Raw genomic sequence first — 22,941 nt, forward strand, 5'->3', positions numbered from 1 at the left:
GTGCAGAGAATCCCACAAATAACCGCGAGAACAACAGAATCCATCTAGACACTCACGATCCTCGTAGGGAAACTCCTTTGGTGGATCAATGTCAGCATGAATCTTATAAGTGTTGTAATATAAGAAGTATTTTCAAGGCTATATTCTAAAATAAGAAGATTGAAAAAATGATCTCGTGACAATGAAAGAGTACGGTGTGTCGTGATACAAATCACTGAATTGAAAACGAAATTCCGGCGCAATCGGGGTGCACTATTGTATTCGCCGGCAAGTTCCCTAAGGTTAACACACCACTTCCACACAAAGGCACTTTTGGGTAGAAGGTTGGAGCCAAGTAACTTATGTCGAGTATGTGTTTAAGCAAGCTTGTGTTTGATATGTATTTCTTGTGTATATAAAAATCAGAAAACATCCTCCAATTTATAGAGATGAATAAAGAAGATGAAAGATCATGGAGGAATCTTCTATGAACAAAGAAGAGAAAATCACAAATATTATGGTCCTTAAAAACACCATAATCAACCTCTTAAATGGGGGGTTACAAGAAATCAAACAAGAAGAGGAATCCAAGGGAACCGTTGGAGTCCAACGGACAAACACGCGCCCGATCCATTATCGGGCGGACACTCCCTTTTTCCAGACGTCTTCTCGCGCCCGATCGGGCGCCTGATCGGGTGCCCATATCTGACCCTTTGAATTTCCTTTCTTTATTTCCAACAATAAGTGTATGGATCATAGTATTCATAGAGAACAGCACTTAGTCCTACTTGCAAACAAAGCTTCCCATCATGTACAACACGTGTGCTATCGTAGCTTTTTAAGCCCACAAATTCGCATTGACGAGAGATCTCCGTACTTGTCCATTTCCTCGGTCTCCGATGAGAAGATGTCTATATTCAATTCAGCATCAGATATCCAAGAAGATCCAAAAGCTCGTATGATCCTAAACCTGGAATGTAGCGATTTCATCAGTAACATATTAACATTGGACTATATATATAACCCATTAACTGAATAAAATTGCACATGATTTAGCTCATCTTCAACCTTGGGAAGTCGGCCAACGTGTGTGGAACGATGTGATCCCGTCTCTCTTGCTGCCTCTGATTTAAGTAATTAAGCTTCCCCTTTGTGGGTTTTATCAAAAAAAATATATAACCCATTAACTAGAATAATTAATTACTGTAAACATTACCAAACTAATTTGCGGATTAATATTAAAAAGAGAGAAATTAAGAAGTAAAACTGCAATTAGCATTCAAGTGCCCCCTTGTCCCCTTGATCATCTAAATGATAGTTACAAATCCAATGGGCGTATGAGCGGTGCTTGAATAACTGGAAGGAAGCCGGCAAGTGGAATCGAGGCCCATTGTTTGGCGGCAGGGTTACAAAGATAATACTACATCCGCTTCATTTACTCGCAAAAACTTTCTAAAACGGCCGCTTCACATTACTCGCAATAAAGTGATTTCTTTCTTTTTTAGTAAGTTTTTATTTGAATGATTTTACAAAATTACCCTTACTTTTTTTAAACACCCTAATTAAAAAAACTGATTTTATCTTATTAACTTAAACTCTAACATTAATTAACTTAAGAAAATTTTGTCAAAAACTACCAATTAAAGTGTGTGTTTTGAAAACAACTACCTATTAAAAAAAAAAAATTAAAAGAACTACCACAAAGTTGTAACAAGTTTAAGTAGCACTACCACTTTAATAATTCCAACTAGAATATTCGGCATGTAGGCTCTACTTTTTACCTTTACCTCATAAAATCATCATCTAAATTAACTAAATTACCCTTCATAAAGGTAAAAAGTGAGACCCAAATACCAGAGATTTTAGCCAAAATTGTTACAGTGGTAGTGCTAGTTAAACTTTTTATATCTTTGTGGTAGTTCTTTTAAAAAAATAATTAATAGGTAGTTGTTTTCAAACACGTGCTTTAATTGGTAGTTATTGACAAAATTTCCTTAACTTACTATTTCCACCAAAGACAAGAGATAATAGATATTTTGGGGGTCAGGGAAGTGGATCGTCATGAGAAGTATCTTGGATTACCGACTATAATTGGGAGATCAAAGAAGGCAATTTTTGCAGGATTGAAAGAGAGAATCGGGAAAAAGCTACAAGGATGGAAGGAGAAACTACTTTCTAAGCCGGGGAAGGAAGTTCTGATTAAAGTTGTGGCTCAGGCAATCCCAACCTATATGATGAGCATTTTTAAGCTCCCGGATGGTCTAATTGATGAAATTCATGCTATGTTCGCGCGGTTTTGGTGGGGCTCTACAGAGACGACTAGCAAAATGCATTGGCAAAGATGGGAGCTATTATGTTGTCCGAAGGCAAGTGGTGGACTAGGATTTCGTGTTTAAAATGCTTTAATAAGGCATTACTTGCGAAATAGGTTTGGAGATTGCATCACAACCCTGGTACTATTATTCACACAATTTTGAAAGCAAGATATTTTAAAAATTGTGATGTTCTTGAAGCTAGTAGTGGTTATGACCCGAGTTACGCTTGGAGGAGTATGTGTGGTGCCAAGGAGTTGCTCCTTGAAGGTCTTAAATGGAGAGTGGGGACGGGGTGTGCTATTAGCGTGTGGAGTGATGCGTTGCTACCTGGAAATTCATCGGCTATTGTTCCAACTCCTATGCCTACGAGTGATATGACCTTGAGAGTGTGTGACTTAACTGACCATACTAGTGGTGTGTGGGATATGAGTGTCATTAACTGCAATTTTAATGCTGATGATGCTGCTAAAATTCTTACCATACCATTATCTCCTAATAGCCCCCCTGATAGAATGTATTGGTGGCCCTCGAAGTGTGGAATATATAGTGTGAAGTCGGGGTACTGGTTGAGTAAACGTGATCCTAGTAGGGAGCAGAATATGAATATGAATGAGGTGTGGCGGCTGATTTGGTCTTTAAGGTGTCCTCCAAAATTGCAGCACTTCTTATGGAGAGCTTGTAAGGGCTTTCTTGCTGTGAAGGAACGCCTTTTCTTTCGCCATATTACACCAGACAAGACGTGCTCAATCTATTCCGACCACGAGGAGTCTATAATCCACGCCACCTTTGAATGTGTTGCAGAAAAAGAAATATGGGCTGCCAGCCCCTTTGTCGATCGTATAGGTGAGGCCCCTTTGGGTAGCTTCTGCGAAAGGTTGGTGTGGTTGGCTTTAAAGGTGTCTGATATATCCCATTTATATAGTGTTTTACCCCCGCCCCGCGGTCCTAATTAGTAGTGTTTTTGGCTCTTTAGAGCCACTTTTATTACTAATTTGTGTTTTCTAGTGTTTTCGTAGTTTTAGTTGTATTTTACAGGAAATTGCACTTTTGGAGCATTTTCCCGGGTTTTCATGGATCAACTACGGAAGCTAGAAGGACACGGCCACTCTTGAAGCCCAGGATCGGTGAGAGCCGATGATTAAGGGCTCGGTATGAGATACCAGGGCTATTGGATCGATTAATCAAGACCCGATGAGGAAACTTAGATTGGGCTGGGGAATTGAGCCCAATCGAAATCCAAGCCTCGAAGAAGAAGACCGGGCCCGATCGGGCAAGCATACGCCCGATCGGGCGGCTGCGCGCATAAGGACCCTCAAGGAAGAGGCGCGCCCGATCGGGTGAGCGTAAGCTCGATCGGGCGCGGCACACCAGCAGCGGGTAAGGCAAAAAGGCGGGCCCGATCGGGCGCGTGTTTTTCTCAAAGCTGATTAGATTAGTTTTAATTTTTGTTTTTGAGGAATGTTTACGTACGAATTATGTACGTAATTTTGGATTACCTTCTTCTTTAGATTTTCTCTCTCTACTTAGGATATTTCTCTCTCTTAACTTCTCTCTCAACATTTGTTCTTAATTACTTCCATTAATCCAGATTTCTTTTGGTAACAATTTCTTCCCTTTTAATTTCAGCTATTTTACTTACTTCTTTGATTATGCTTTGCTTTATTTATTTGATTAGTTTAGTTATGATGATGCTTGAGTAGTTTTATTTCTAGGGTTTATGGGGATCTAATAAATGATATGAAGGGGTAATTTTGTGATTGTTAATTATCAATGCTGGGTTAATTTCCTATTGATTGATTTAATGCTATGCAATTAGGTTTGGCCAGATTTAATTGTATGAGTTTAGCAATATTAATTCGAGATTCGACAGATGAGAATTGATGTTTAGGCTTAGTTTCAATAGGCGGACTAATTTATAAATGGTTAAGTCGAGATTCGACAGATGAGATTTAATACCGGTAAATTAACTCTGTGATTATAATACGTAGCGAAAGCCCTTTATAATCTGATTAATCAATGCTTGATGATTGCTTATTATGATTTGCCCTTGAATATTGTTTATTAGTGAACCTATGCCCTAGGTCTTTTAATATTTGATTTTCCCCTACTTTATTTCTTTCAACCTTATTCTTCGTAGTATAGAATTTATTCCCAAAAATATTGGTTACTTAGATAATTTAGATTATAATAATTAATTAGGAGTAGAAAGACTTGTTTCCCTGTGGAGTTCGACCCTACTTCCCTATCTACTTTAGTTAGAGGACTTAGGTAATTACTTTTGATTAAGGGATACGACTTTACCCTGTCAGTGTCGAAGGAGGAGCTTACTACTATGGCTGCTCTTGCTTGGGCTTCGTGGCATTGCCGGAATATGACCATTTTTTAGCAGGTTTCATTGAATGCTATTGAGGTTGCAAAAGGATGGGTTAACTTGGTCAGGGAGAGCAACGAATATGGTGTGAAAATAGGCAGGTCTGCCCCCTATGTATGCAGGTCCCCTAACAATTGGAGCTGCCCCAATGATGGTGTGGTGAAAATAAATGTTGATGTGCATTTGGGGGCTGTAACTGGGGCTTGGTGTTGTGCTGAGAGCCGACCAAGGGGGTCTATTGGCTGTTGCTGTACGAGCTGAAGGTGCAGGGTGGGGAGTTGATTTGGCAGAGGCTGCTGCGTGCCGATTTGGGCTGCTACTAGCAAGGAGGTTGGGGTATCCAAGGGTATAGCTTGAGTGTGATGCAGAGACCGTGGTGAAGGCTATGGTGTCGAAAACTGTAGGCTTTTCTCCTATTTTTCTGATTTTTGATGATATTAGTAAGTTAGCGTCTAGCTTTGTTTCTTTTTCGTTATCTCATATTAAATGTGCGGGAAATACTCTAGCCCATAGTGTTGCAAGATGGGATGTTAGAGATTGTAATGAACGTGTTCTTTTTGGTCTTTTTCCCCAAAGCTTGATTACTTTGGCGGAAATTGATTTACTTTAATGAATTTCTCGCAACGTGTTTTCAAAAAAAAAAAAAAAAAACTATTTCCACCAAAATCAATTCCCTTCCATCTAAATTCATCTATCATCCCAGCCACCTTCGTTTTCTTCCTCATTTTTCATCTTCTTCCTCATCCCCATTATTTTTCACTCTATTCCTTCATCATCAAATTTCTTCATTTTCTTTCTCATTCCCATTATTTTTCTCTTTCCTCCTCTAACCTCATTCTCAAGGTATTTTCGAGATTTGAGAGTTTCGTGAGTTCACGGGATCAGTGGGTTCGTTGGGTTAGTGGGTGTGCTAGCTTGGTGGTATCGCGAGATCGGTGGGTTCGCTAGTTGGTGGTGGTGGTCTTGAGTGGTTTCGTAGGTTGGTGGGTTCAAGGGATCGTGGTTTTGTGGATTGGTGGTGGTCGTGAGTGGTTTCGCTGGGTTAATTGGTGGGCTCAAGGGCGAGTGGTGATGCTGGGATCGGCAGGTTCACTGGGTTGGTGGTGGTGTGGTGGGTTTTAATTTCCAGATCTGTGGGTTTTCGTAGGACTGTTGGTGGTGGTTGTGGTTTTCGTGGTTTCGTTGGGTTGGTGGTGGTCATGAGTGGTTTCGGTGGTGGTGGTAGCGTTGTAAGTGGTGGATTAACTATTTTAATTATTGTTAACTTTTTTTTTTGGATTGGATTAATACTCAAGTATATTCCCTTATTTTTTAATAACTATACTTAAGATCTTTGCCTAGGAGTCCGCGCGCAACAAGTTTGTTGCGAGTAATCTGAAGCGGAGGTAGTACATTGATCTATCACATTCGAGGCGATTCGAGCATAATATCAACCCATTGCTGGAATTGATTATGCGATTGTAAACTCCTTTGTCTCTTTGAAAACAAGGTAGGTAATCTAGTGATGTATCGATATTAACATTCGCCCGAGTTATCACAAATTGCTTTTAGTATAAACTAAATACTCCCTCCATATTTTAATAAGTGTTACAGTTTGACCAAACACGCATGCCGAGACACAACTTTGACCATTAATTTATCAAATTATATGTTAGTAAAATTATAGGAAAATTGATATTTTGAAAGTATAAATTATAACGAATCCAACAATGTAGAAATTCAGAGTGGAGGAAAGAGAACTGTGAGCGTTTACCTTTCATTTCCAATGGAAGGTACGAGAAGCAAAAAACAAGGAAATAAGAATGAGGTTAATAGAGAAGCTTTAATCGAAGAAGAGCCATGACAATTGCAGCCTTCATAAACTCATTCGAGTTTATCGCCGCCGTAGGTTCCGCCATTGACGACGATGTGGTTTCAGCCACCACCTCTCCTCCTCAACTACCACCACCACCCTATTCACTAAAATCCTAACGCAAAACCTAAACCCCCTAACACTAGTAGAAAATATAAAAAATGCACCCCCTAATTGGCACCAGTTCAGTCCAAACCGGTGCTAAAAATGGGCTAAAAAATTGGTGGGAAGCTAAACCAGAATAAAAGGCACCGGTTCACTTCAAACCAGTGGCAAAAACATAAAGGCCCCCGGTTTGAACCGATGCCTTTGTGAACCGGCCTTTTAATTATTAAAATAAAAAATAAAAAAAAAGCGGCCGATGCTTTTCTATTTCTTCTCAGCCCTAACCCTAATTTATTCCTCTTTCTCTTTATCTCTCCTCTCATCTCCTCCTCCCTCCTTCTCCTTCTCAACTGCATTTACCATTACCATTACAGTTAACCCCATCTCAATTTTCAAAATGAACCCTTAAAAACAACCCCCATTTCACCCGCAACAACAACCACCGTCACAAGCACCACCTCTGGCCTAGCCTTGCCCACAGAAATGTCGATCAAAGGGCCCAAATCAACAATAGAATCGAGTCAGCCGCCGTTGTTTTCCTCCACTTCCTCGCATTTCTCCCACGCGCCGCCCAGCGTCCCCGGTCTCCTCCTTCTCTTTCTCTAACTTTCCCGATCTCCTTCTCCCTCACCTCCTTCTCCCTCGTGTCCTCCTTTCTTTCTATTGAAGACCACCACTTGCACCACCACGAAGAGCACCACATGCAACACCAATTCGAGGTTATTCGGTTTTTTTTTGGGGATTTTGTTTTAATCGATTTTTTTTATGTTAATCATTTGAATTCGTTTTTTTTTCTGGGTTTGTTTTTTTTAATCCAAGGTTTTATTTTATGATTTCTGGTTTTTTGTCTTAATCGATATTTTGATCGATTTTTTTTTTAAATCTTAATTCGTTTTTTTTTTTTTAATTTTCTGGCTTTTTTTTTTTTATATAATTTTAATCGATTATTTTCTTACTTTAAGCGATTTTATTTCGTTTTTTATTTTTATTTTCTGAGTTTTGTTTTTATCGATTTTTATTTTTTATTTTCTAGGTTTTAATTGGTTTTTTGTTTTTTATTTTAATCGGTTTTTGTTTTTTTTTCAGGGTTTATTCGATTTGTTTTTTTTTTGGGTTTATTCGATTTGTTTTTTTTTTTGGGTTTATTCGATTTCAATTTTTTTTCGTTTTCTGGGTTTATTCGAATACTGGGTTTTTTTCCTGGGTTTTTTCAATTTCAATTTTTTTCTGGGTTTGAATTTTTGGGAATAAATTTCTGGGTTTGTTTTTTGAAGCTTAATTATATTAATTGATTTTTTTTTTAATCGGTGCAGGTATGTTATTTAGATCTGAAATCGAAGAAACAAGATACAAGAATATTGATTTAGATGTGAATGGGGTTTTTTTTTATTATTTATATTGTAATTTTTTTTTAATTTATATTGTAATTTTTTTTTGTACTTATACGTTGTAATCGAACTATTTTATTGATGTATATTGTAATTTTTTTTTTATTATATATTGTAAATTTTTGATGATATTGGCTTTATGTTTTGATGTTGTTATTTATTTTAGTCTATTTAATTTTTAAGTGGAAAAAAACAAATATATATATATATATATATATATATATATATATATATATATATATATATATTAGGCACTTTTGGCACCGGTTAACCGGTTCAAGCTAGGGGTTTGACGCTTGAAATTTATTCCCCACAGTCAATTTTGTCCAACTACTTGTGAATATAGTGCTTGACTAGTTGATTTGGTAAGGAATGTGTGATAGTTCCATAATTCCTGGTATGTCAATGAATTTGAGTATTGGTTTGCAACTATTAGTAATATTTATATGATTCATTATTATGCACATTGAGGAGGACGAAGGCATTTGTTCTTTTAGGTAGCCTCCAGATATTGTAGATACATTTGTTCCTTTCTTGCTACCCATGTTGTTGCCTTGACTTCTTGTTGTTTATTAGCCATATTACAAGCTTATTTTGCCCCATTGGTTACTAGTCCCAAGCTTGGCTTGGGGGAGCTATTAGTGAGTGAGGTGAGGGAGTTTGTAGTGTGCTTATTATTTGCACAATTTGGGTGGGCTTTTGAGAAGTTATTTTGTTTTTGATCATGTTTATTTTTGATGAGTTTGAGAGTTATATTTTCTTGAAAAAATAAAGCATGATGTTATGAAGAAAAAAAGAAAAAAAAAAGAGAAGTTCAAAGAAAAAATATGTTGAAAAAAAAAAAGTGAACTTCAAAAGAAAAAAAATGTTCAAATGTTCTAGTTGGAGGTTGATCAAAGAAAAATAATAGAGCTTCAATGAAAAATTCAAGTTTGGAAATAAAGTTTGTTTACTCACTCCACTTCTTCATTATTATATTTTATGAGTGATATGTAAGAGTTGGGATTGTTTATTATGATTGGAGTATATTTGGTTTTTGTTGGAGTTAGTTATGTTGTTGGAGATGTATGATCATTATTTATTTTGATCATGGGTTTTATTAGGATATGGCTCCTTTAAGCATAGCTTTTCTCTCACTTATTCCCAAATTTATCCTACCCTTTACCCTAGCCTTACATTACAAGCTTTAAAGACCTTCTGACCTTTGTGCATAGAATTGTATGAATGTGAAAGTGTTTTTTATCAATGCAAGTTATGATTTGACATATTTCGAGTCGACTAGTAGGATTGAGCGTTCATTGTTTTATACACACGAGAGTGTGAGTTGGGAGGGCATTGTTCACATAAAGGGGTTGGAGGGAGAGCGATCGAGTACATCTTTTACTCGCCACATAAATGAGAGTTGAGTGCGTGAGCACTAGTCTTGAATTCTATATGCTCTTATGGTTTGCTCTGTTTGACAATTGTTAGGGAAGATTGGTAATTAGATGGATTTGATTGGTTGATTTTGAAGCATGTTTATTTGATTTACCCTGGATCGTTTGTGCTTGATTTCTACTTTTTGGGGTGAAGCATATTTATTGATTCATTGATGATATCTTTGCTTAGGGACAAGCAAAGGTTTGGCTTGGGGGAGTTTGATAAGTCTATTTTATATAGTATTTTACCCCCGTCTCTTGGTCATAATTAGTAGTGTTTTTGGCTCTTTAGAGCCACTTTTATTACTAATTGGTGTTTTCTAGTGTTTTCGTAGATTTGGTTGACTTTTGCAGGGATTTATGCTTGTGGAGTATTTTCCCGAGATATTTTGGAGCAATCACGAGCATTGGAGAAACACGACCAGATTCCATAGCCCAGGGCCGGTTAGAGCCATCAAACCGGTGATTAAGGGCTCGGTGTAGGTGATACCGGGGCATTTGGACCGAGTATTCAAGACCGGAAGAGGAAACCCAGATTGACCCGAAGAATTGGAGCCCAATCGTAGTCCAAATAGTGGCCTAAGTGAACCGCCCGGCCAAAGAGGCTGGCGCCCGGAGGCGCGCCCGGCCGGGCGGGAGAAGTTAAGGTTGGCGCCCGGTGACGCGCCCGACCGGGCGCGAGATTAGTATTAGGGAGCAAAAGGCGTGCCCGATCGGGCGGTGCCTCGCCCGATCGGGCGCGTGTATTTATTAGTCGACGATTAGGGTCGTCTTAGTTTGTTTTAGTTTAGGATTTGTACGGAGTATATATACTCCTCCGTAATACGATTTTAGGATATCTCTTTTTCTCTCTCTTTTTCCTTTTACTCTTTCTTACTCTCTTAATTGTTTTCTTAGATTTCTTTCTCTTAAACCTTTGTTCTTAATTCTACTTTTAATTCCAGCTTTATTTTGGTAACGATTTCTCTTCTCTTAATCTTAGTTGTTTATTTTATTCCTTTAATCATGTTTTACTTTATTGCTTTGATTAGTTTAGTTTTTACCATGTGTGAGTAGTTTAATTATAGGGCTTATGGGGATCCATGAATAATATGAAGGGGTAAGTTTAATTATAGGGCTTATGGGGATCCATGAATAATATGAAGGGGTAATTTATTGTTGTTAATTATCAATGCTAGATTAATTTCCTATTGATTGATTTAATGCTCTGTGACTAGATTAGGCCTATCTTTTATGCATGAGTTCGACAATATTGATTCAAGATTCGAGAGATGAGAATTGATGTTTAGGTCTAGTTTCAATAGGCAGATTAATTTATAAATGGTTAAGTCAAGATTGGAGAGATGAGATTTGATACCGGTAGATTAATTCTGTGATTGTAATACGTAGCGAAAGCCCTTTACAATCTGGTTAATTGATGCATTGATGATGGACTATTATTGGTTCTTGATATTGCATGATAATTTCTTATTGAATTGTTTTAACGCTTTACAATTACGGCTTGTAAAGGTATAGCAATATTGAATTGATGAATCGAGCAGATGTTAATTTGATATTAAAGGCTATTTTCAATAAGAACTTAGATTTAGTAAATTGCGAGAGCCTGTTAGATCTATGTTGATTAATAAATTGCGAGAGCCTGTTAATCATGTTATTTATGCAATGCCAATGATTGATTACTATGTTTTACCCTGGAGTATTATTTATTGGTGAACCTATGCCCTAGATCCTTTTATATATTGTTTTCTCCCTATTCTCAATCTTAGTAGTTTAGTTTCTTATTCAAATATAAATATTGGTTACTTCATAATCTAGATTATTTTAGTTAATTAGGAATAGAAAGACTAGTTTCCCTGTGGAGATCGACCCTACTTCCCTATCTACTTTAGTTAGAGGATTTAGGAATTATTTTTGATTAGGGGATACGACTTTACCCTGTCAATGAACCGGTACCAATTTCATTTTTTCATGTAGTGTAATAAGAAGAGAACCCCAACCTCGAATGTGAATATAATAATGGGGTAGATGGTAGATCTGGACGCCATGCAGAAGAGGGGAGAGAAGAGCGGCGCGTTGCTGCCATCCTAGAAACCGAAGTACCTATCGCAAAACTCGCTACCATAGTCGCTAGAACACCATCCCAACACTAGTGAATGAGGAGATAGAAGAAATAGAGTGGGCCAACAGCGGTGGGAGGCGACGGTGGAGTTAAGAGAGAGAGGGAGTGCAAGGAGGAGAGATAAAGGAGAAATAGCTAAATGAAAGAGATAGAGTGAATGAGTGCAAGGGTTTATTTATTTATTTTTTAATATTTCCATTTATATGTTATGGCAAGCGGTTTGAACCGAAAACCGCTTCCCATTAGTATCATAATCATTTTTTTAAGCTAAATTGGGTTTTTGGGAAGCGGATTTCATTAACCGCTTCCCATTTGTGGCTTCCCATTAACTTTTCTACTAGTGGTGGAAAACCCCTTCGATGTGAAGGATAAAAACCATGGGGCCGTTTAAGGAGTCCATCCAACCTTCTTTTATTGATAATTGAGGGTAAAATAAACCCAAATCTGTCTACACAAGGTTTACACACCCACCAACCACAACAAACAACAAGAGATTGAAGTTAGAGAGCAAAAGAGTAGAATGCACCTTAAAAGATAGCATTTCTGTCCGGAGACGATTATGACTAAACCAAACCTCAAAACGATGATCCAACCTCCGGCAATAACTAGTTTTGTAAAGGCTACCTAGAAAACTCTGAAATTGAATGCTCTTCACAAAAACCCTCACTCTCTCTGTATTTTGTGTGTGTGAAATGCTCAGCTACAAGCTGCTAACTTGGTCACTTATTAGCCACAAGATATCCCATCTAAAGCTTACAGGAGAGCCACAAAAGTCATCCCGAAAACTTCTAGGAGAAGTCACAACTTAAGTCCCTAAATTGGACATAATTAAAGCTAGTAAAATGTAATAAAAATGGACTGAATAAATAGACCAAAAACAAGATACATTTTATTTCAAATGGACTACTGGACCTATAACAATGGTCTAATGAAATGGAGATATAATAAGGATTTACCATCACTATCTCACTCTAAGGGGTTGTTTGGTTGACAAAATAATGGGATTTTGTAATTTGGGTAGTTGTTTAATTAACACAAAAGCAAAATTGGAGGAAATTAAAATTCATGGGAATTTCCACTTCCCACAAAATGTAGGAAATAAATTACCTAAGCCCTCCTTGGTCATTTAAAATTCACGGGAATCCCAACTTTCCATTGTCACAACCAAACAACTCGAAGAAATTCCTAAAAATTTAATTTGGGAAATAATTTACCATGAAATACAACTTTTTATGGGAATTTATTTCCTATGTCAACCAAACCAGGCCTAATATTCTCCCTTTCCCCGTGATAAATATTTAAATTTGGTAGTGAAGCTGTAATCAGAAGTATTTCTTCAGCTTTCGGTTGTCGCCGGTGAGACGACAGAGGAAATGGAGGCGGCGAAACCTAGAAATGGCGGAGCTAAGCTATGTTTCCTTTGTAATCAAAGAAAACCTGCTCTTAAACGCCCTAAAACCCTCCAACAGGTTTTTCTGTGATTTCCCTTTTTTTTTTCAATTTCTTCGTTTTTGTTTGCTATGATTCTTAGATTATACCCAATTTTCCAAATTATCTACATTTTGTACATTTTGCAATTTTTAATCTAATATATTGTTGTATATGCAATTATACGTTATGCTAAAACCCTATTTTTTATTTTATGGGGGTCAAAGATTTGCAGGGAATGCTTTTATACTGTATTTGAAGAAGAGATACATAGTTGCATAATTGAAAATCAGCTGTTTAAGCCGGGGGAACGTGTTGCAATTGGCGCTTCGGGTGGAAAAGGTAAAATACTTATTAGAATGTAATTGGTACTATGATCATCAACTATCTAATTGCAAATTTAGCATGTGGATGATTAATTAATGTTAGAAATTTCGTTAATATTGGTGTTTATGATGTCTGAAATTAATTGGCATTGAAGTGAATGGATGATGTTTGTTGGGTCAATTTCTCATTTAACAAACAAGATTGCTATTGCCTGAAATTTCCTTTGCATCGAGGAGCTGAACTTTGTTTTGATTATCGTTGTCATTTAATTGAACTAACAAGTAGCTGTATAAACTGTTGCAATGAAGGTAATCTTATATATCCCACCATATATTAATATAAAGCGATTTTCATTCGTTATACATAATTTAACATTTTAAGTCAATGCCAATTAGCTTGCTAGAGTTCCCTTTGGTTAGTTGTACAAGTATGTTGTAGTGAATACTGCAGTTCTCTATTTTCTAGCAGTTGATAGTCTATGTAGTAATCTAAAGCAGAAACAATATGATACGGAATAGTTGTTTTCGTTTGTTGGGTTTGTAGATTTTTGTAAAACATCTCTATTTTAAGTACTGTCACTCTTCTAAATAGCGGTTTGCAGTAGTTGAATTTGGGCATTAATTGGCGATAACTTGTTATAACAGTCTGAATTCTTGTTGGCACTAAGTGAGATGGATAAAGGATCATGTTACCTGCTATAGCACCTAGAGATTTTACAACCTTTTTAAAATACCCGCTATAAAACTCAAACTTCAATCCATTTTTTCACCCCTGATATGCTGATAGCAACTGGATGTGTTTCTGATCCTGACGTTTAGTTGCTTTTCAGATTCCACTGTCCTTGCATATGTGTTGTCAGAGTTGAACCGTCGCCACAACTATGGCTTGGATCTCTTTCTATTATCTATAGATGAAGGCATCACTGGTTACAGGGATGACTCGCTTGAAACTGTCAAGAGGAATGAAATTCAAGTGAGTTGGTAAATTTTTTAGTTTCAATGAAATTTCAGCTGTAAATTGAATATGCCTTTAATTCAGTTTAAATTTTTTTTAATTTTTTTTCTAGTGAACATGATTGACAAAGTTGTTGTAGCCAGTCAACTGCTTTACACTTCTACTAGTGATTAGCAGTTTTATTATTAGTTTATGTTGAATCATTTGAATGTTAGTTGTTACCCATTTGTGGTCTAATTAACTAATTGAAGTTAAGGAATTAGAAATTGAACTTTTGTTGTAGCGATTGTATGGGGCTTGACACTCTGACAGATAAATGGTGAATTTAGAAAAAAAAAATATATTATGAAATGCTACCTTTAGTCACCCAAAAGCTAGATTAGTAGCTTTCACTTACTGTACCCATGTGTCTAATCTCTATCTAAAATCTACCTTGTGAAATTCCTAACATCTAGTCATTAGTAGCTAGTACCATTTACACTCACATAGTTTTACTTTTATACAAGTTTAGCCTTTCTTTTGTCTTTTTTTTTTTTTTTTTCCGGAGTGAGGCTGTTTAGGAAGAAAGAGAGGTAATGTGATGTGTAGGGAATGATCTTGGGGGAGACTTAAGAATATTAGATCATATTACTAACCAAGTTTGGCTGTTGCCAGTCTCCAGTTGAAAACAGAACTTGTGGATTGTTGATCATCATTCATTGTTAGTATATTTACCTCCTTTTTTGTTAATTGTCGTTGTTACAATAGGAAAGGAATGTTGCTGGGTTATTTGATCTCTCTTGTTTTATCTTGGTCTTTATCCAGTTCTGTCATTATTTTTTGTCGGCACAAGAGCGACAGAGGTGCAATTGATAGGCTTATAAATATTACAGGTATGAAAGAAATAATAGAATGAAAGCATTAAAACCATCTACACCTGGAGCTTTTGCATCTTCAATAGAAAAAAGCGCAGCATCTATATTAGCATTGGTAATGGAAGCACATAAAACCTCTCTTGCCATTAGGCTAACTCTGTTGCCTTTCCTCGTTATAGGCACATCAATGCCAACCTGCTAGGTAGATAAATGGCAGTACTTCCCAATAGTTTCTAATAGAAATTAGAATATTAGATATATACCACTATTTTTGAATATCATCAGCATCATTGATAGGATTCCCTTGATAGGTTTTAGTTTTGAGCTTTTAATAGAAGCAATTATAAAAATATAGGATAAAACGATTAGTTATTTAGATCCACAAACCAAGGAAAGCAAGACAAAGGTGGTGAGTGTAATAATGTAAGGAAGGGAGAGTAGAAAGGGGGTTGTTACTTTAGAGGAATACTACAAGAGGGGGGTGAATTGTAGTTTAAGAGAATTGAGCTAACTTTTTGCGGAATTGAAAAATACTAAGCTACAGGAACTCAAAGTGAACACAGAGAGATTTTACGTGGAAAACCTCTTGGCCCTAACAAGAGGAAAAACCACGACCACTTGGGATTTTAGGAAAGATTCTCCACTATAACAGGGCAAACAACCTATTACAAGCTAAAGAATCAATCTTCAAGTTCCTCTATGAACTTGAAGTTCCCAGCAGCAAGTCCCACTACTTGCTACTCTTCTCTTCTCTATTCTCTTCTCTCTCTTTCTCTTCTAACTTCTCTTAGAGTTCACTCAAACTCCCAATTCCCAAATTACAATTCAATGATAAACTCTAGTGAAAGTAATTAAGAAAAACACTTAAGTGGAATGCGACTCTTGACTCGTTTATGAACAAGAAAGAAAGATAAAAGTATAGAAAATAACTTCGATATTTATAGGAAAATATTGCTTGGAGAAAACGCCACACTTTCCACCACTCACACCACCACTGCTGCATATCAACGCCACTACTCTACACCACTTCCAAAACTTTCAATTGTGTCCTAAAAACCAGGGCACGTTGAGCCTTAAGGAAGCAGCATGTTCGTGAGTGGAGAAGACTAAATCAACAATGAGTTTCGCAAGCTTAGGAAGTTGGTTTTGCAAATATATTTTTCCGAAAATAAATTATCAGCTTAAAAGATAAAATCTCAAAAGATTTTCTTAAACAAACTATCCTATTTTTTAGCAAGTCAATACTTATCCTTTTTTCAAACGCATTCCACTTAGCATTAATCCTAATTATTTTTCACTTACATAAAATCTAAAATAGAAAAATACTTCAGACTTTATGCTTCTCTAAGAAGTCTCTGCTTCGAGTCTTCTTTCCTTAGCTTCTGCTCCGAAGCTCTAGTTCCTTCACAGGAACTCTTCAGCTGATCTCTTTGACTACCTTTGCCTTGAGTGATTCCTGTAACTTATAAACAGACTACAAGGAACTCTTCAGCTGATCTCTTTGACTACCTTTGCCTTGAGTGATTCCTGTAACTTATAAACAGACTACAAGACTGACAAAATACATTAGTCCACTTGTTTGACTTGTGTTATCATCAAAACATCAAGGGCAACAGGGGTATTGTAAGAAAAATTGTGGGGTAAGATAGTAAAATGTGTTAACCAAAATCAGAATACAGTAGAAGTTGTTGGAACAAAAAAGATAATAAATGTGGGTAGAACTAATAAGATTAGAGGTAGTATTAAAGTTTACTTTTTTTCGCCAACTATTATTTATTTTGAGAAGTTTTTTTATGGAGTAATCAAAATAATTAATCTTACATTTAATTTAAGCAACACTCTTTTTGTCCTTGATTAATTAATAAAGTTTCCTTTTCATATGCCCATTTATTTTGTACATTTCTATTTTGGAAAATGCAAATGTATAATTTTATTACACCTCTCTTTTTCCACTAGTCCAATGCTATAAAGTTGAAATATACTCTTGTAATTTTTTTTTTAAAAAAAAAAAAAACTCATAATCACCTACTTTTTCAATAGACAGAATACCCCCATCATCCTTTGTCACACCTATATTGTCAATAAACTGGTAATTTAAAAATCAAACAAATCATCACCTAAAATTACGTGCCTAGGAAAATGTCAAAACTAATATGGACCAAGTATTAGTTGTATTAATTTGACTTGCTTTGTGCCTGTGTGCCCAAATTCACGTCAAATGTTGGATGTTTTGTAGAACGTGTCATTTGAATTTAATCGATCCATATCTAATTCTGACAGCCATATCCAATTGTTGTGCAAGAACTCATTTGTACTTTTATTCCATGCTTAGTGAATTTAGTATATGTCTATTGTTTATTTTCCCGTTGGAATTTGTTTGGTGATGTTCATGATTTGTGTACTTCTTGTTCTTAGTACGGGCTACCCTTGAAAGTTGTGTCGTACAAAGATTTATATGGGTGGACTATGGATGAGATAGTGAAGATGATAGGGTTGAAGAATAACTGCACATTCTGTGGAGTATTTAGGCGTCAGGTATGTCAGCACTAATTGCACTCATATGTTGATAATCGAATCTCCTTTGTTCAGTGAAAGTTTATTTCAATGAGAAATTCCTGCTCGGTTATTTCATGTTTGAGAAATTAGTAAGTTATTTATTTGTATTACCTAACATGCTTATTCATCTCTAAGGCTCTTGATCGAGGTGCTGCAATGTTGAAAGTAGATAAGCTTGTTACTGGACATAATGCAGATGATATTGCTGAGACAGTGCTCTTGAACATATTACGTGGTGATATTGCCAGGTATAACCTCTTATTGGTGTCTTTCCCAGCTTTATGATTTCTGTAACCCTCCTCCCCCCCCCCCCCCCCCCCCCTCCTCTCTCTCTCTCCAAACACATGAAAGAGGAATTTGCTCTGATTTAGGTAGACTGAAAAAGGGAACTAGGAAGCCATTACTACAACTCTAGCTTAAGCTGCTTGTTGAATTTCCACATGGTTAACTAATCAAGCCTTGTATTTGTGTTTTTCCTCGTTTGCTTTTTCTCCTGCCTATTTATGGCTGAGTCTGGTAGCTTTTCACTTGTAGATTGAGTAGATGCACCTCAATAACAACCGGTGAAGATGGACCTATTCCAAGATGCAAGCCGTTTAAGTATACTTACGAGAAGGAGATTGTTATATATCTTTTTTTTTGCTAAAGTCCTTATTTGTTTATTAGCTTCACTTAAATTTTACTGATCTGGCTGTGACATTTGCTACAAAGTGTTGATTTTTTACTGTGTATTTGCTATGTATTGGTTAGATTTTTTCTGTGAAACCTTGACTACACCATTTACGTATGCTTATTTCAAGAGGCTCGACTACTTCTCCACTGAATGTAAGTATATACTTGTGTTTTTCTGGCTGGTTTCTTTCAGGATTCCTTTGTCCTTGCTTTTCATTCACATGTTTTGCTCCAAAAGTTACCGACCAACTTAACTGAACTAAAGACCAAAATAGTTTCATAGGAGGCGGGGGTATAATTTGAATGGGAAGTAGCTTATTCTTGTATTTCTTACTTTTGCAGTTCTTATATTAATCAGGCCTGATTAAAATGCATAAAGACTAGAAATCATTGATTGGCACAACTCTAGATTTCAAACTATATTATATCTAAAGCCCTAATCTCTAAGGTTGTATGACAACTCAAGTATTGCTAATATAGGAAGTTTCGACTTACTTTTTTTTTTTTTTCAATCCACTTCAACCATAGCTAAGGATCCATTCAACATCAGTCACTGTTCATTTTTTGGTTTTATGATTTTAGAAGTCTTGTGATATAGGTGTGTAGAACTCTAACTAAATCTCTTATGTAATAAGTTATCATGTTGATTTCGAAAATTGTCCAAAAAAAAAAAGTTTGGACATTACTTTTTGTGGTTATCATATTTTCATTAAATTTCAAATAAACTGGATAAAAAATGGTAATGAACAGACCTGAGTTGTGTGATGTTTATCAGTTATCATAGCTTTTAGTGGAGGCTGATTTTAGTTATCTTGAAAATTTCTACATTTCAGATTCTCCATGATGTTTTTGTAAAATGTTGCTCCTTGAAGACTCTTTATCATTTTGAATATACTCACTCTGTGTTAATTGCAGGTATTTACTCCCCAAATGCATATCGTGGGTTTGCCCGGGAATTCATCAAGGATTTGGAGAGGATTAGGTTTTTATTTATCGAACCTTTTCTTTCTACTTTCTTTTCTGGTGACATCAAATGTGTACTGATTGATAGAATGTTGTCATCCAGACCTAGTGCCATACTTGATATCATTAAATCAGGCGAGAGGTTCAGGATTGCCACTTCAACAAAAATGCCAGAGCAGGGAATATGTGAGCGTTGCGGTTATATATCAAGCCAGGTATCATCTGCCTTCTCCTTTTGAACATATACCTCCGATGTCTACATGTTACAGCTAGAAGTCTAGAATCCTATTCTCACCATTAGTTGATTATTAAAACTGTTGATAGTTTTATTGGTGTCTATATCATTTACTCCAAGACTTATGGGTATATCTGTGAAGTACCTTTTTCGGTTTTAGTCTCAGGCATGCATCTCTTTCTGTCATCACTATGTTACAGTAGGTCTGCCACGGACTGGTTTATCAGTGAACTGCAACTTGATTTCCCAAGGGAAAGAGAGGAACTTATTCCTGTTCTTGAATAGTTTGAAATCCTTAAAGCTTAATAATTCCCTATATCTAGTCTTGGCAAGCTTCATTGTTCTCTCATTCCAAGAATGCTAAGAGTTTTTTGGGTCTTATGTGCAGAAATGGTGTAAGGCTTGTGTGTTGCTTGATGGACTGAACCGTGGTCTTCCTAAGTTGGGAATTGGAAGGAGTCGTGTTCATGATAATGACGAGTGTAAAAAGGAAGCTAAACACTTGACTGGAAGCAAGGAGGTCCAAGGAAAACCATGTGGAAATTTAGACTTTTGATGCAAATACCTTTGCATGAATGTTTCTGGTATGTATAGTGTGCTCCTCAGGTTATTGCTGTTAAGTATCTTGTCTCTTCATGATAACATGAGAAGTGTACTGAAATATTTTTATTTTGTTTGGAGATGTATTAACTACTACAACTTACTACGCTCTACGTATAAAAGCAAAGATGGATTCTGTGTTAAAACTGTTGAGTCCTTCTCATGGTTAACTATAATGATCTTAAGCATTTTATACAACTTGACAATGAACCATAATCATTTGTGATGGAATCTGTCTGTTTAAGTTGAATTGTGTATATTCGTTATATCAAGTTGTGGTTTGGTCTGCTTGTTTTCCCTTTGCCTTGAAATTTTGGTTGAATTTATTTTTAGTGTTGATATTTCTTTCTTTTGGCAGTTTGTCTATTACGGGGTACCAGTACCAGCGTATGAGATGACAAATTGTGACTTTTGTGGCATTGTTGCCTTAGCTGTTTAGTCATCTCCCTAAATCCCATCTGGAATTAGGAACCAACTCATTGCAATGTCATTAGATTCTCTTTGTATTTCCTGATTGCTTGCACAATTTTTGTCGTTTTACTGCTATAGGCTTTTAAGGTGAATGTTTCTTACTTTTCTCCTGTCTAATAAAATTAAACAGGATCGTTTATTTCGCAGGCAAGCCAGGAACAAGCATTTTTGTACCAAGTGACCGCTGTTTTTTTTTTTGGTAAATTCGTTTTGAGCAAGAGAGTTTGTGGCTAGAAATGCAACATTGCAACTAGGTGATCAGATCGAAACCTTTTGGTGCAGCAGTTCTAATGCGTCACTTAGCTGTTGCTCTTGTCTTTGGGCATACTGCAGTATGTGTCCAATATGGGGAATTAATTCGCCATTCGCCAATTTACAGTTTCTCAGCTTTAAATTATGTTACTTCACTATATTACCTCACTAGTTTTTTTTAGTGGTTGCGTGTAATTTTAATTTTAAATTGAAGATAGTAGTATTACATCTAATTATCATCTTTGTATCGCTGTTTAAAGTATACAAAAGTAATTTGTACAACAAATTAATTTTTGAAAATTTTTCCATAGTCATAGTTATCTTTGTTGAAGCTTAGAGCATTCCCATCAGTGAGGAGAATTTTGCTCATGAGCAAAATTGATGAGCAAAATTGCTTTATTTGCTTCCCCACCAATGAGCAAAGCAAAATATGCTCATGAGCATAATTAAATTTGCTCATCCTATGAGCAAAAATGAAAATGAACAGTGAAATCGTGGGGCCCAGCAATAGCACTAACCGTCATTTTTTTTTTTGCTTTTCACACCCTCAAAACGACGAGTTTTGGGGTTTGGTCTGAAGAACTATCCCCCAAAACACGTCGTTTTGTAGGCAGCAAAGCAAAAAAAAAAAAAATATAGCTGCTGACAGGGCGCGTTAGTCCAGCGAATAGGAAGCTGACACGCGTCCCTGTCAGCTTGTTCCTCCAATCAAAAAATGTTACCGTTTAGCAACGGTAATTAAATTTAAACGGTAATTTGGCCGTTTTAAATTTATTAAAAAAAAAAAAATCATCAACGGTTATATATATTTTTTTTTTCTCTACAAATAGAGATCCATTTTGACATATTTTGGTATAATTTCAAAAATCACAAAAATACTCAATATTACACTTAATCCCATTTCTAGTGAGATTTATGTTATATTTTCTAATATAAAGTTGAGAAAGGTTAATTTTTTTTTTTTTGGTTTATTATTTTTAATTACTGTTTTTAGTACTTTAATAATTTTTCAAAACGTTATTATTGATATTTTAAGTAGCAATTTTTTTTTTTTAGTTTAAAAAATCCAAAAAACTCTTTATTGTTTTAACTCCCAAGTTTAGTTAGATTAAATTTTCATTTTCTAATATTACTCTTTATTTTTTAGTATAACTACTTTTTTTCTCAACAAAAAAAAAATATATATATATATATATATATATATATATATATATATATATATATATATATATATATATATATATATATATATATATATATATATATATATATATATATATATATATATATATTTAATTACTTTTTGTAGCACTCAGAAATTATTTAAAACGTTATTAACGTTATTTTATTTTAATTTAGGTGTGCCTCTTAAGTATATATTGTTGTTTTTAATTTATTACACAACATAATGGATCCAAACAACCCTAATTACAATCAACTTGCTCAACATTTTTCTGATTTAGGTGATGATTTCATAAGTAGTCCAAATTTTCAATTATTCCTAGAAAGATTAGGCAACCCTTCTTCTCAAAATTCCGTTCATCAACCAATACCTCCACAAATTCCCAACAATGAAAACACTTTTATTGAGCAACAAACTCCTTCCGTTACTGAAGGGAGCAACTCTGAGTACGATGTCAGCCAAGAAGAAACTGTTCCGGAGACACCACAGTACCCTCCATCACCTCCAAGGATTCCGGCCAATCAACCACTTGCCAAAGCGAGTCGCATTTGGTCGGTTGCTGAGGATGAAGCTCTAATTGGGTTCTACCTAGAACTAAGGGATGATGCGCTTCGTGGTACGAGCCAAAAGGCATCCGAACTATGGCGAAAAGTTCATGCAGCTTACTGTAAACTACAAGCCGAGAAACCGCATATTCTCCCGCCAAGACCTATGAAGAGTTTGGAGACACATTGGAGAAGAATGGCAGCTGATTTGCTACAGTTGACTAATTGCTATGAGGAGGCGGGCAAACTCCCTAAAAGCGGAAGTGGTTACAACGAAGCCGATCGAATTAAACACGCTTCCAAGTTGTTTTATATCTCCTCTAATCCACAACATAATTTTGCATTTCCACATGG

The 22,941-nt window shown here is 36.0% G+C and overlaps 1 protein-coding gene across 1 annotated transcript; it reads left to right on the forward strand.

Moving 5' to 3' along the window:
• The first annotated feature begins 12,841 nt into the window (after positions 1-12,841).
• On the forward strand, positions 12,842-21,175 carry LOC145640802 (cytoplasmic tRNA 2-thiolation protein 1-like). The gene is made up of 11 exons (XM_081692036.1): positions 12,842-13,016; positions 13,203-13,317; positions 14,132-14,274; positions 17,526-17,645; positions 17,802-17,914; positions 18,201-18,293; positions 18,451-18,491; positions 19,254-19,320; positions 19,405-19,516; positions 19,925-20,120; positions 20,755-21,175. The coding sequence occupies exons 1-10, from the start codon at positions 12,921-12,923 to the stop codon at positions 20,090-20,092; spliced, it is 1,068 nt and encodes a 355-aa protein (XP_081548162.1). The 5' UTR covers positions 12,842-12,920; the 3' UTR covers positions 20,093-20,120; positions 20,755-21,175.
• Positions 21,176-22,941: the final 1,766 nt, after the last annotated feature.

Source organism: Chenopodium album, chromosome 7 (genome assembly GCF_948465745.1).
Source record: "Chenopodium album chromosome 7, dcCheAlbu1.1, whole genome shotgun sequence".
NCBI classification, from domain to species: Eukaryota; Viridiplantae; Streptophyta; class Magnoliopsida; order Caryophyllales; family Amaranthaceae; genus Chenopodium; species Chenopodium album.